The sequence below is a fragment of the Sinocyclocheilus anshuiensis genome, unplaced genomic scaffold, assembly GCF_001515605.1.
Source record: "Sinocyclocheilus anshuiensis isolate Anshui unplaced genomic scaffold, SAMN03320099.WGS_v1.1 scaffold54, whole genome shotgun sequence".
Taxonomy (NCBI): domain Eukaryota; kingdom Metazoa; phylum Chordata; class Actinopteri; order Cypriniformes; family Cyprinidae; genus Sinocyclocheilus; species Sinocyclocheilus anshuiensis.
In genome coordinates, this window is record NW_015547654.1 from 1,608,598 (window position 1) to 1,622,636 (window position 14,039).

The 14,039-nt window shown below is 36.5% G+C and overlaps 1 protein-coding gene across 1 annotated transcript; it reads right to left on the reverse strand.

Moving 5' to 3' along the window:
* Window positions 1–3,217: 3,217 nt before the first annotated feature.
* Window positions 3,218–12,111, reverse strand: meox2b (mesenchyme homeobox 2b). Its single transcript, XM_016504275.1, has 3 exons — window positions 11,131–12,111; window positions 7,570–7,742; window positions 3,218–3,918 (listed from the first exon to the last, which is right to left on the reverse strand). Exons 1-3 carry the CDS (start codon window positions 11,618–11,620, stop codon window positions 3,697–3,699), a joined length of 885 nt encoding a protein of 294 aa, XP_016359761.1. The 5' UTR covers window positions 11,621–12,111; the 3' UTR covers window positions 3,218–3,696.
* Window positions 12,112–14,039: the final 1,928 nt, after the last annotated feature.

The following is a 14,039-nucleotide window of genomic DNA, read 5'->3' on the forward strand; positions in this document are numbered from 1 at the left end:
AAAATAACAACAGTCAGGTGTTGTACGGGGTATCATACCTCAGTGAACATCATCCATCAACACCTAGAGTTGTGCTGAAAATTACCCTAAATCACTTTTTGGAAGGAGGCTGAGCAGACACTCAGACCCTGTGTGGAAAACTCTTCAGTTGGCTGTGTTGTTCTTGGCATGGCATGGAGAAATGACAACATTACCCTTCCTGCTAAAGGAAAGTCGTTCCCTGTGGGGTCAAGGTAGAAGGTTCATTGAGGATCAAAAAGTAACATGGGCTAGAGGTACTCCAAAACAACTGTTTTATTTTTTGAAGGGGAAAAAAAAACCTTCCTCTTGCAATGCACGCACTGGCTGTGAAATTCCTAGATGCTCAGGAGAACAATATAAAGCTACATAATTATTTTAATGCAAGGAAGAAATGGTATTATTTTGCCCGAAGGGTTGTGCTTCAAGACAATCGCTCTGGGTGACATTTGTCTGTAACAACAAGAACTAAACTTTCTGAATTAAAATGGCAGTTCATGAAAAAAAAAACGATTTGGTTACCAACATTCTTCAAAACGTCTTCTTTTGTGTTCCACGAGGGAAAAAAAATCTGGAATGACATGAGTGTGAATACATACTAAAGGAATAGTTCACCCAAAATTGAAAACTCTGTCGTTATTTACTTACCCTCATATGTTTTCAAATTTGTATTAATTTATTTGTGTAAAACAAGATATTTTGAAAAATATCTGGGGGTTTTTTTGTTTTGTTTTTTTTATAATGTTCATAATGTTTATAATGGACTCCTTTCACTTTCTTTGATGAAAAAAGTTGACATTCTTCAGAATAACTTTTGTGTTTCACATAAGAAAAACAACATTCAGGTTTGGAACAACAAAAAATAAATATTTTTAAACAAAGGCATAGTTCATCCAAAAATGAAAATTACCCTCATGTTGTTCCAAACACATAAGAAGATATTTTGACAAATGTTGGTAACCAAACAATTGTGGTTCCCATTGACTTCCATTATATTTTTTGTCCGATTAAGTCAGTGGGAGCTGCAACTGTTTGGCTGTCAACATTCTACAAAATATCTTCTTTTTGCTCCACAGAAGAAAGAAATCATACAAATTTGGAAGAACATAAGGGTGAGTAAATATTTTTGGGTGGACCATCCCTTTTACAATCTTACTTCTTTCCACAGTATTCGAAGTGGTTGGAGAGAAAGAAACATCATTCCAACAGCAAATCAACAAACTCGTACAAAAAGTTACATTTGTTTGGAAAGACAAACATAAAAAAGTCTTGCTTGTTTACCTGCGTGTGTGTCTGTGCTCAGCTTTGTTTGTGATCTGTGGTATATTTTTAAACAAAGGCATAGTTCATCCAAAAATGAAAAATTACCCTCATGTTGTTCTAAACACATAAGAAGATATTTTGACAAATGTTGGTAACCAAACAGTTGTGGTTCCCATTGACTTCCATTATATTTTTTGTCCGATTAAGTCAGTGGGAGCTGCAACTGTTTGGCTGTCAACATTCTACAAAATATCTTCTTTTTGCTCCACAGAAGAAAGAAATCATACAAATTTGGAAGAACATAAGGGTGAGTAAATATTTTTGGGTGGACCATCCCTTTTACAATCTTACTTCTTTCCACAGTATTCGAAGTGGTTGGAGAGAAAGAAACATCATTCCAACAGCAAATCAACAAACTCGTACAAAAAGTTACATTTGTTTGGAAAGACAAACATAAAAAAGTCTTGCTTGTTTACCTGCGTGTGTGTCTGTGCTCAGCTTTGTTTGTGATCTGTGGTGTATTTTTCATACCTAAGTCATGTTTGTCTTGACTTGAGTTTATTTGCTCGTGTTATCTATTGATTTGTCTGTTTGGGGCCGCTTCTGACAGGCCATATTCATCATGCGTTGTTTAGACACGGCTGTGATCAGTGCAGCTGGGTGCTTGGCAGGGTTTGAGGGGTCATAAATATATTTCCCATTCATTTCGTAAAGCCACGAATTGTTTCCCCAAGGGGATCGTACTTCATCTCACTTTGATCACAGTATATCATACACAAACATCTAAATCGGACAGCTCATCAAAAATGTCTTCCACAGAGGGAAAATGCATGGCTGGCTTTGACCACAACTGAAAACAAATCCACTTAGCCTGGGTTTTGCCTATGTGTCGAGGGAATGGCAAAGCCACAAATCAAAAGAGTCCAAACTTCTGCAGCTATCGAATCACCAGCTGCTCTCATATATGAGCAAAGATGTTCGAGAAGTTGGCCGACTCCATAAAGTGCCAGTCCAGAAATTAGAATGCTCACTCACGTGGTCTTCACAGAAACGCCAAACCATAATATTACTTCTTCAACATGGCTTTCCATAGCATTTACATCACATAATCCTCTTCAACCTTTGGTAAGATTTCCGTTAAAAACTTTTTTTAAAATTAATTAATTAATTGAGCAGGTTTGTCGTGAAAAAAAAAAGTTGAAACCGAAACACCTAACATTTGTTTATTTACAACGTAAATAAAAGATACGAACAATATCGTAAACTTGAACAGGAAAAAAAAAAAGAAAGAAAGAAAGAAAAATATGCCATATGTAATGTTGCATTTATAAATTATAAACACTACCATACAAAAGTTTGGGGTCAGTAAAAAATTTTTTTTATATATATAAATTCATACTTTTTCAATATTTCATTAAATTGATCACAGAAATGAGAGTAAAGACTTTTATAATGTTACAAGAGATACTGAAAATTCAGCTTTGCCCTCACAGGAATAAATTACATTTTAAAATATATTAAAATAAAAAAACAGTATTTTAAATTGTAATAATATATCATAATATTACTGTCTTTACTCTATTTTTGATCAAATAAATGCAGCCTTGGTGAGCATAAGAGACATCTATTAAAACATTAACAAAAATCTTACCAAACCCAATTTTTTGAAGTGTAGTGTTATGTTTTTTTAATAACTCCTTCAGTGATCATGAAACATTATTTGCAGTCCTGAAGTACACAAGCCTTTGGCAAGGCAAGTGAAAAGATTCTTATTATCCTTCGAAATTAAATGTATAGCAGTATGCCATGTCATATTCAATCCGTTTCAATCCAAAGTACCCACACTGTAAAATAAAATGAACAAAAAAAAAATCGTCTGTCTAAAACATTATAATTCATCACTTAATCAAAAAATAAGCTGCAATTAATGGCATCCTTTGTTTCTTTACAAACAGACTAAGATAATACTTATCCTGTGCTGTCACAGATTATATCAATGTGTTTTTAATTAAAGGTATTTTTTATCAAAATCTGTATGTAAATACAGTAGCAAACAGTTAGGGCAAAAATTAAAACAGTGCAAAAATCCCCTCAAAGGCACTCGTGTGGAATGTTTACAACATTCAAACTTACATTTATTTACAATGTCAAAATCGGATGAAATGCATATTCTCTTGAAAACTGTGGCCAGCTTTGACTATTATTTAGACTACTCTTCAAAGTCCGGTGCCACTGGGGGCTGAGCTCTGGTTTGCAACCCTGTGAGCATCTGTTTCACAGACCAAAAACAAACCCTAGCCACTCAGAATGAAATAACACAACGCGGCCCAGTACTAGTTGTTAACAGCCTTCGGAGTACCAACATAGTTGATTCCTGAGGAAATTGGCAGGTTGTGACCGGCTGGAGTGCAGGCATCATAAATGCGCGTGCTCAGAGCTCTGGTCGCTGTCGTGACTGTCGTCCTCATTGCTGGGCGAACCCATGGGATGGTGCAGTCCGACCATTGGGGAGAACTCAGAAGGCAAGAGAGTTCCTTTCTTTACGTTCACCAGTTCTTTCTCCCGTGCAGCGGCTCCCTGCTGACCTCCCTTCACCCGCTTCCACTTCATCCGTCTGTTCTGGAACCACACCTTTACCTGCGTGCAAGAGAAATACTGATAAAGCAGTCATATAAAGTATAATGGAATGGGGAAAAAAATACAACTGTTCTTGGCCTAATTTTTAATAGTACATTTTATTTCTCAATATGAATTGCTCAAAAACGTTATCACACAGTGTTATTTTGATATCATTGATATACTATTATAGATTTTGATGATATTTTAAATTAGATTTTAATTTTAGTTAAAGATTTGCCAAAAACTTTTTTAGTTCAAAGCAATTTTGCGCTTTTTTTTTTTTTTCATTTTTAGTTTTTATTACGTTTTTAGTTTTTTTTAGCTTATTTAGTTTTAGTTATTTTAGTACTTAAACTAAACAAAAATCTGAAATGTTGCCTCTGCAATTAGCAGAAATAAGTTTATTTTTAAACTTTATTTATTTTCGTTAATCTTTATTTTATTTCAAGTAATCAACATTTTTTTAAAGGGTTTTAGTTTTGACAACAACCCCACCCACAAAATATTATTTGAATTATATTTCCAGAAATATTAGATTTGAAATTTGAATATAAAATGAAATGAGATATATTTTTATACAGTTATAAATAAATTAACCATTTCATTGACTTCAATGTGGGAAGAACTTAACGAATTCTTTAATTCAATGTATTATTTAATTCACCTGAAGAATCACATTAAATATAATTTATATATTTTTATATTTATTTGCATTTATTTAATATTAAACATCTTTATTTTAATTTATTCTCTGAAAACTGTGTAATGGACATATTTGTGCTGATGCATGGCAAAATTAAAATGTTCTGATTTGAACCGTTTTTAAACAGATTTGAACAATTACAGAAAAATGTTTAATTAGTTGAGGTAAAAATGTATTTTGCATATTTTACAGTAGGTAAAGAATTGAGTAATTTTGTTTCCGCAACTTATATTTTGCTCAAATCTTCCCAACCCTGTATTATATTAAGTATACTTGTAAGAATAATTATGAACATGAATAAATTTTGAATACCATCTATAATTCAAGAAAAACAAATGAATAAACAAGTGTTGTTTGCTCATTAGGAGACTAATTTTTGGCCAAGCTATTATACAGTAGTCAATTACACACAATGTTTATGGGACTTTATTGGTCTCCTAGCAACACAGGCATCCAAGATCTGCATCAGGGAAACTCAACGCCACTTTGTGGGAACGTGTGTTAGGGCGTGTGTTATGGCACTTTCCAGAAAGAGTTGTTTTGGCACGCAGACCCCCACTCTAAAACCACCATCACGCCCTCTGTATCAGAACCCCCTTCATAGTGCGCGCGTGTATCAGATCGGATGAGCGACAGATTTAAAGCTTTCTCTCAATGACTTCTGCCAACACAGCACTCAGATCCCACACGTATAGACCACATACGTAAACCAAGTAAAACACCTCATTTCATGTGCTTTGTGGGTCCTTCATATCTGCTTTTAATCTTTAAAGGAACTGTGGATCTGGTGGACTCTTGTGTTTTTCTTCTGGAGCAGATTTCTGGGAAGTTTGGCGGAGCAGCAATATGATTGACTCTGTGGGGGCTAGCATTGGCTCTCTAGGCTATTTCCACCTGGTCAGTTATGTGCTGATGCAAAACTCCTGGTCGCCCGTTGGCCCACGTTCCAGGTCCTGACTTGACACTTTACTCTGTATTTGTGTCTCCTCTGGGATGATCAAGCTGCTGCCTAAAACGGGTCGATCGGATCTGGACTGAGTGGCGGCGCCTCACCCCCCACCTCTGGCTTGACAGCGGGACTATTTCAGGCTCAGGCGGTTATTTTAGGAAGAGCAGCGCAGGTATTTTAGAGAGAGCTCTTAAATGAGTCGGCAGCTTTCCTTACATGACAAAAACATTTAGATGAAGTGTGGGAACTTTTTTGCAACTCTTTACACTAATAACTACAGGCTTTATGGAACTGTGCTACCATATTTCATAATTTATTATTTCAAAGCAACATGCATTTTTATATGTATTCAAAGGTGTGTATGTGGAATAAATATAAATATAAATGCAATAGAGCGAAGGTGCACAGAAAGGGTTGATTTTCAGACTTTTTTATTAAAGATTTGACATCAACCCACGTCCACAGATTTATTGGATCTGTGCTGAGAGTCATTGGATAGCAAGCAATTGTGTGGAGGAGTATAGGAAGAGAAAGGGGAATAAAACAAAAATGCAAATCCTAAGTGAGTTGCTGTACAGTAAAGCTTCTTTTTAGGTCAAGACTCATCTGGAATGATCCTAAACTCTGGAATGGCTGTGTGGGATGTACGGGTCATTTAGAAGAAAGCACCAAAAATCAGTATCTACCGTAGATCTACAGTGAGCTTCAACCATTGTCTAATTTTAAATATATTTAAAGAGTAATATGCAAGACTTGGGGCTAGTTTTTACTCCAGTGAGTAAAAGTGAGTAAACGTACGTTATAAGGCCTTAAAAAGGTTTTTTATAAGAAGACTATATAAGATTGAAGAATGTATATGGGGAAAAAAAACTATAAAACATAATTATTCAAACCTTTTGTGACAATGTTTCCCAATAACAGGGCATGCTTTACAGTCTATTGAGGTAAGTTGTCACACAATGGGGCCTGCAATTAAACAGCTACTATTTTCTTTGCAGTAAAGTATAAATAGCCAAATTCGGATATAAATACACAAAACCAACAGAAATTAAGTCATTAATACACTGTTTAAAATTTGAGTAACACTTTATTTTAAGGACCAATTCTCCCTATTAACTAGCATGCACATCACTAGCATATTGGCTGTTTATTAGTACTTATAAAGCACATATTAATGCCTTATTCTGCATGATCATATTTTAGATCTCGTAATCCTACTCTGTACCTAAACTTAACAACTAACTTACTATATTAATAAACAGCAAATTAGAAGTTTATCGACACAAAAGTCATAGTTAATAGTGAGAATTGGACCTTTATAAAAGTGTGACCAAAAAAAAGGATGTTTTACTCTAAATTGTATAGTACCAAAAAAAAAAGGACGTTTTACTCTAAATTGTATAGTAACTAAGATACTGTACACCTTTGTGACTACTAGCCCCTGTCTCCTTCATATGATTTTATTGTCACTATTTTGAAAGGTTTATATCATTGCAGTTAATTAGCAGATGGGAAAATTGGAGGCCTCTGAATTAATGTAATATTCGATGAAAATGTGCTCATGGGGACTCTGGTTCAAGTCCAGCCATAGATCATGTCCCGCTCCTGCTGTCCCTCTCTCTCTCCCTGTCACTTTCCCTCTGTCTTATCTAATAAAACTCATTCAAAAAATCTTCTAAAAAAAAGAAAAAAGAAAAAAAAAAGAGAATCCCTCCCTCAATCCTAACAAATAGACTAAACCCCTCGACACAGAGCCCTGTATAAAACACGTCACTCATTTCTAATGTAAAACATATTTCTAGAGAACCTATACTGAAATATTTTGATATTTATCATATTATTTAATTTGTTGAAAATTACTAAGCATTGCGTATATCACTTTATACGACTTAATCACTTTAAGTGAAGTCAGCCTTAATGCAAAGGCTTTTTTTACCCGTCAAGCAAAGAAATATTTTGAAGTGCCAGTGTTATGTCTGTTGGTAACATGTGAAAACAGGCTCAGCATTGAACGTACTTGTCTCTCTGTGAGGTCAAGGTTGACAGCGATTTCGTAACGTCTAAGCCGTGTCAGATAGTTGTGGTGAGCGAATTCTGATTCCAGTTCTCGAATCTGTTCCTTGGTGAACGCTGTGCGCTCCTTCCTAGGTTTACTGCTCACGTCTGACTTATAGCTCCCATCCTGGGAATCTGAAATGAAAAACAGATCACTTTCCAGCCGCTGTAAATGCATAGAAAAAGAAAAAGAGAAAGAAAAAAAAAACATTAAGGGAAAGCGAAAGGGTGAAAAAATAAGATGGTGTGATAAACTGCAGGGCTCTGAAATAAAATAAACGAACAAAAATAAAAATGAAAGCGGAACAATTTGGCCTGCCAATCACCCTTTATTATGGCGATATGGCTCTGGTGTTTTTAGCAGGCGGAGAAGGGCCAGAGAACGGAGCACATGCTCTCAAATCTGGCCTGAATCAACAGGGCTTCGTTCACACTCTCCAACAATCAGATCAATTTACTCTTCATTTTCCACACACGTCTCCTTTAACAGAATACATGAAGCTTTCCCAGGGAACATTTATGATTGGTCCAAAAACGATCAAATTCAACCCTTTATGTGTTGACTGAAGCTTGTTATGCAATATATATTTAGGTACAGTAACACATATAATCTTATGATGATGTGTCTATATTACTGAAAAAAAATTATCTGCAAAAACAGGAATATATAGGGTATAAAATCAGTTTGATTTCCTCATTTATTAATTCATTAAATACTAAATTTAAAAAGAAACATTAACTTTGTTGCTGCCAGTAGAACTTCTTTAAAATCAACAATGAAACTGAATAGATTATCATGAGCAAAGTATGTAAATTCCAGGGCAAATAATTCATTGGGGTTTTTTTTATCAAGAATTATTTTTTGCAATTGGATAAAGCAATTGTTAAAAAGTATTTTATTTGGTAGCATCTAAATGAACTGATTTTATTAAAATCAAAAATATTATTTAATGTCACTAAATCAACCTACATGCATTAGGTTTTTTCCAGCAAAACTCAACTGAAGGGATTGATCAGTTAGAAATAGTTTTTTTTAAAGGTAATAAATCGCAGGTCACCACAGTGTATACATATGTGAATAGCAACCAATAACATTCTCATTATTACACCATGCCTTATAATTTTATATACATTTTCTTTTAATATTTATAAACTAAACTACTGTGAGTTTGAATTTTATATACAGCCTTTTTCTTTTCTTTGGTACCCTACTAATTTTCCAATGTCAAAATGTTTACTTTTATAATGTGAAATATTGAGAATGAACAGTGTAATACACTTAAACAGTGTAATGCAAAACAATCAGTTAAAATACAGTTAATAGACAGAGAGACTTTGAAACAACTCATTACAAAGAAATCTTTAAAGGAGAATATGTTTCCAATGAATATCTTTTGGCTTGCCATTCAGGGACGGGTGTGATTTAGATGTCGAATTTTTGGCTCCATTGAATCCGGCATAAAAATACAACTGCTCTAGAAATCCAAGGTTTTTATAGAACACAAGATTATGAGCTTTGAAACTCATATTTCATTTCCAACATCACTTTTAGGAATAATCTCTAATCTGTTCAGCCTATCGCTGCAACATCTTGATATCTGACACGGCTCTAAATGGAAACCACACTGGCTTTGATAACTGCCAACAGACTGGAGGACATTGGATTGGTATAAAGGCACAGCAAGTGCCAACAGGAGCCTTCTGGAAATTTCTACCAGCATTCTATCCATCAGTATGCCATCATGCTATAAATTACAGGCACCTGAATAATAAGCTACAGCATTTAGACCCCCTTCATGGCATGACTAAACAGACAGAAAACATTTCTTAGCTGTACAGTATAAGCTGGGGTAATTCAGTTCATCTACTGTAAAAGTGAAAAAAGTGAACTAAATCTTTTTTTCACAGCAGTGACGTTTTTCCTGTAGACATTCGCTCTGTTCACAATTCAACTTTATACGGCAAGATCTGCGTGTTCGTGTAAAACAACTAAGTTGCTTTTTCTGCACCACAGTTTTAAAGACTGCGCGTCAATGTCAAACCACTTAGATGACCAGGTGTGACATTTTCTATTGTTCTTGAATTTTAAGGTCACGTCTTATATAAAAATTCTCCAGCTGCAGCTCTAACTGTTTTCCCCAGCTGTAAATGGTGCGTATGTGTTTGGGGTATCAAAAGCGCAGCTGCGGGCAATGTGAGCATTTAACGGCGGCTTTCACCTGTGGTCTATTAAAGACCTGAGGGTAAATGCCAGAGTGACTTACACCTCTGAGACTGATGAAAGAAAGAAACAGGGCAGCCCCACAGCTCCAGGCCCTGCCATTAAAACACTACTGTGCCGTGTCCAGCCCAGTCAGGATTCTGGTCCTGTTTTTTGTTCAATCAACCTTTAATTTATTCTCATATCAGGAAGCATTCTCTCTTAAAACTAAGAAATATCAAGCTGCTTTTGACCATATTCATGACAACTGCTCAGTTTGATTTATTTGTAAAGTTTGCACGCTCTTCTACATGGTTCATAGACGGATTAGAGCGTTTGTGTGTGTGTGGATCTGATCTCAATGTCAGATGTGTAAAAATGAATCGCACTTTTCTGCTTATGTCTTTTCTAACAGACGACAGTTGTATTAAATTATTCTTAGTATGTAGTTAAATACACACTGAAAAAAATCGTGTAGGATTTACGTTGAAACAATTTCTATTCAGAAACTGCAAGTAAATTTAACAGATTACAAACAAATGACAAGTAACACATTGAATTAAATGTGAAACTTTGAAGTAAAAAAAAACAGAAATAGTATTTTCTTGCAAACTTCGAAAAATCTTTTTTTACAGTGCAGTACAAATAAAATCCATTTAGTACATATAGAATAATTTTTGTTTAAAAGTGTCTTGATATGGACTAAACTGTATAAATATAAAATCTTAAATGCTATTTGAAATTTAAATGTTAAAATAAAGTTCTTTAAATCTCTGATAATTCTTTTCCTATTTTAAATCGTTTTATTTATGTCAAAATATAAAGGTACACTAATTTTTTAATTCTTACTGAACATTGCAAAATAAACTATTAAAATAAAACAAAGCTATTTTCTAAACAATACATTACATTAAACATATAATTTGGTGCATGGATGGATTTCACCTTACTATTTATTAAAACATATTATCAAAATTAAATTCCAAATCCAGTCCAGATGAGAGAAAATAGACAATACAACAAATATTACTAAAACCAATGTTTTTTTTTTCTTAAATATAAGAAAATATATATATATGTATAAGAATAATATAAAATAATACATAAATCGAATAAAGTAAAAGTCTTTTACTTGTGCTATTCTGAATAAATCTGATGAGTAACAAAAGAGACAATATTCAGTTCTCGAGTCACGGAAAACACTAGAATTATTTATACTGTAATAATTGAACAAAAATCAAGCTAAAAAAATAAAATCAAGTTCAAAATGCCTTTTCTACTGAACGCATATGAACATGGAAGAAAACGTTTTGAGCTGCGTACCTGAACTGTCACTCTTCCCTTTGCTATTCCGTCGCTCCGGCTCAATAGGTGACATGGTCTGTCTCCCGTATTCTCCGGACACACACGACGCCCCAGAAGGGTCACTTCCAGAGAGTGTTGGGTTGCCCGCGCACAGGCCCTGCAAGCCCGCTCCTCCTGCGCCGCACAGTTCTGGAGCCGCGGCGTCAGGGTGCGGCAGGCAGAGGCCGTGGCGCTCGCTGTCAATCGAGGGCATCTGCGGCACATGCCAGGAGGGCTGATGCTGTGAGAGGTGTGGATGCTGCGGAGCAAGGTGAACTCTGTGATGGGGTCCTCCGAAGCCGCCCTCCTCCCCCGCGTAGCTGCAGGGCGGCGAGGGTCCCGGGAGGTCGGGGTAGGAGACGTGGTCGGAGCGGCCGTGCAGGGCCAGGGAGGACTGGGTGAACGCCGGGTGCAGGGCTTGGGATGGGGCATGCGGGCTCCGAAGGCATCCGAACAGAGAGTGATCCATGTCTCTTTAGTATCTACAAATCCACTTAACTCCGTAACAGCCTCGCACCCGTGGCCACCGTAGTCCAGGCGAAAGGAAGAGGGAGCGGGCGACGATGAAAGGCAAGGCCTCCGGTAATCCTGAGCATGCAGCCCCGTTGCCAGGCCGAAAAAGAGGGTAAACACACACAGCCTGCAAGAGGAAGCTCGGATGACAGACGGGAGAGAGAGAGAAAGAGAGGGAGAGGGAAAGACTGAGCCGTCTGGGCCCGACTGTATACAGCGCTTCTGGAGAAGTGGAGTTGGAGCGAGGGAACGAGGGAGGGGGGTTGAACGGAGGTGCTGGAGGAATGGATGTTATATATAGGGCGTAACATGAGAGGGAGGTTGGGTCGCAGGCTCCTCGCTACTGACCACATGCATACGATCTTCCTCCAGAACAGCAAGGTACAATAAATCTGAGCCCAGCCAACTAGTTCCGGGCTCGCGAAAACTGGGGTAAGATATTTTGGACCCGGGCTATCTGATCCCACAGACACTTTTTCTAAGAAATTAGTTGCATAAGCAGCCAAAAAGTGAACGTGGAATGGATCGAAGGGGTTATGGGGGTCTTAGGGGTGGGACGGGGAATGAGGTGAGGGGTTTTGGGGTGTTATCTTGTGTCTGTTTGTCTGCACGTTTATCCACATTGCCAACATCATTCGGACTGTGAACTGCAAAAAATGACAATATTTGATATAACAGCTTAACTGCATGAGACACATTAAGTTTGCATTGCTAAAAATGGCTTATATTTTGAATCAAATCTGTTAAAAAGACAATCATATAAATTTAGAATTAAATTCATTAACACGACTAATCAAATTCGATACTGACAGTCTGTCTACCCTGCAATATTTCAGAAATCTATAACTAATCCAAATGGCAAGCTGGACTTGCCGTTTCAGACACAAAACGAGAAGCAGATTTCTATAAATCTCTCTAGCAATAGTTACGCTGGAGTGTTGCTGGTCACTCGCATTAAAAATATCCTTGAGAACACAGATGCTGTTCATTCTCATGTGTATTTCTCAGAAGGAAAACCATAATTCTCTCCCAGAACGCTCCATGAAACTGAAGACTTGAAAGAGCGTTTTTGCCTGTCACAAATGTGTTTGGTTTTGAGGCATGAAAACTCATTTAATGACCTAAGCTGACAGTACAGGAAAAGTACATATATTACTGGAAACAAAAACAATTTTATTGACTTTTATTCAGTTTTCATACTGCAAAAAATCAGAACAATCAAATGAATGTTGTTGGTCGGAGGAGCAATTCATTTTTTTTCACCGTTTAATTTCACTTTATAGATTTCAACCACAATGAAATAACAATTCACAGCAATGCAGAGATCATAAAGGATCTAATTTTTTTTGTGTATAGGAAACTTGCTGAAGAAAGTGTTGCTCATGAATGCACTGTAATTACAAAAATGCTGTCAAAATGCGGGTAAAAAATGTTTAATCTCCTTTCAATGTCTAATAAAGCTATTAAAATACAGTCTTGTGGCAAGTTCATTGTTTATCATTTCAGAGTAATTTTTTGCAACTCGTGTCCACGATTACTTAGCTGTACATTTAATTAAAAATAAAAGCCATTGGAATTTTTCAGTGGATAAAAATCATTCTTTTATCCCAGTTTTATTGAATCCAGAACTCGCTTGGACTGGTAATTTAACACTTTTATGATCGGTGTAGCTCAGCTGGTGTAAAAATATAATAATAATAATAAATCAAATAAAAAAGTAGTCGTAGACTTTCCACCCAGCAGTATTAAATTAAACAACACAGACATTAGCAGTTCTGTTTTCTGCGATTCAATAACTTACGTTTTCTTTACATTCAGCACTATCTCTACATTTAGATGACTGAGGCGAACCGAACATGCACATGATCCTGAACCCAGAGAGGAAATTAGGTTCATTTTCGAGGGGAAATTACTTTAGCAGACCACCAAGATCCGATGTGGGTGTTTCTGCTCGGCTCAGAGTAACTGCTATGTCCAGTGGTCCTGTATTAAGCTTCAAAAGAAAATATAGTGTTTATTTAACAAATTAGGCCAATTAGTCGTTATGTAAAGTAATCTCCGAGAATGGCCCCCGGGTGCGTATTAATGTTCATATGGTTTGGGTTTTGCCTCAGAACCTGCGCCATGTCATTGCCCCCAGGCCTCTGAGCGGTTATATGAGTCTGCTGTCTTTCGTTCCTCATTCTCTCGTTCTCTGCGGGTCCAAGGCCTAAGCCTCCATAATAGCTAACTGCTAATTTGACAGTTCCCGGGGGAAAAGGGATTTTCTGCAGGTGACTCCTCTCACCTGGTGGCCAATTGTCGAATGTGTGTGTGACACAAGGTAGAGCTTGTCTGACAGGCTAATGCTTATTAGATTTTGTTGGATTTTGAAG

Bases quoted from the DNA above. Each gene is read 5' to 3' on its own strand.
- meox2b (XM_016504275.1), bottom strand. From the start codon at position 11,620: ATGGATCACTCTCTGTTCGGATGCCTTCGGAGCCCGCATGCCCCATCC. The intron at 7,743-11,130 runs GTACGCAGCTCA...TTTTCATTTCAG, and splicing joins AGGGAAGAGTGACAGTTCAG to ATTCCCAGGATGGGAGCTAT. The intron at 3,919-7,569 runs GTACGTTCAATG...TCTTGCACGCAG, and splicing joins TTGACCTCACAGAGAGACAA to GTAAAGGTGTGGTTCCAGAA.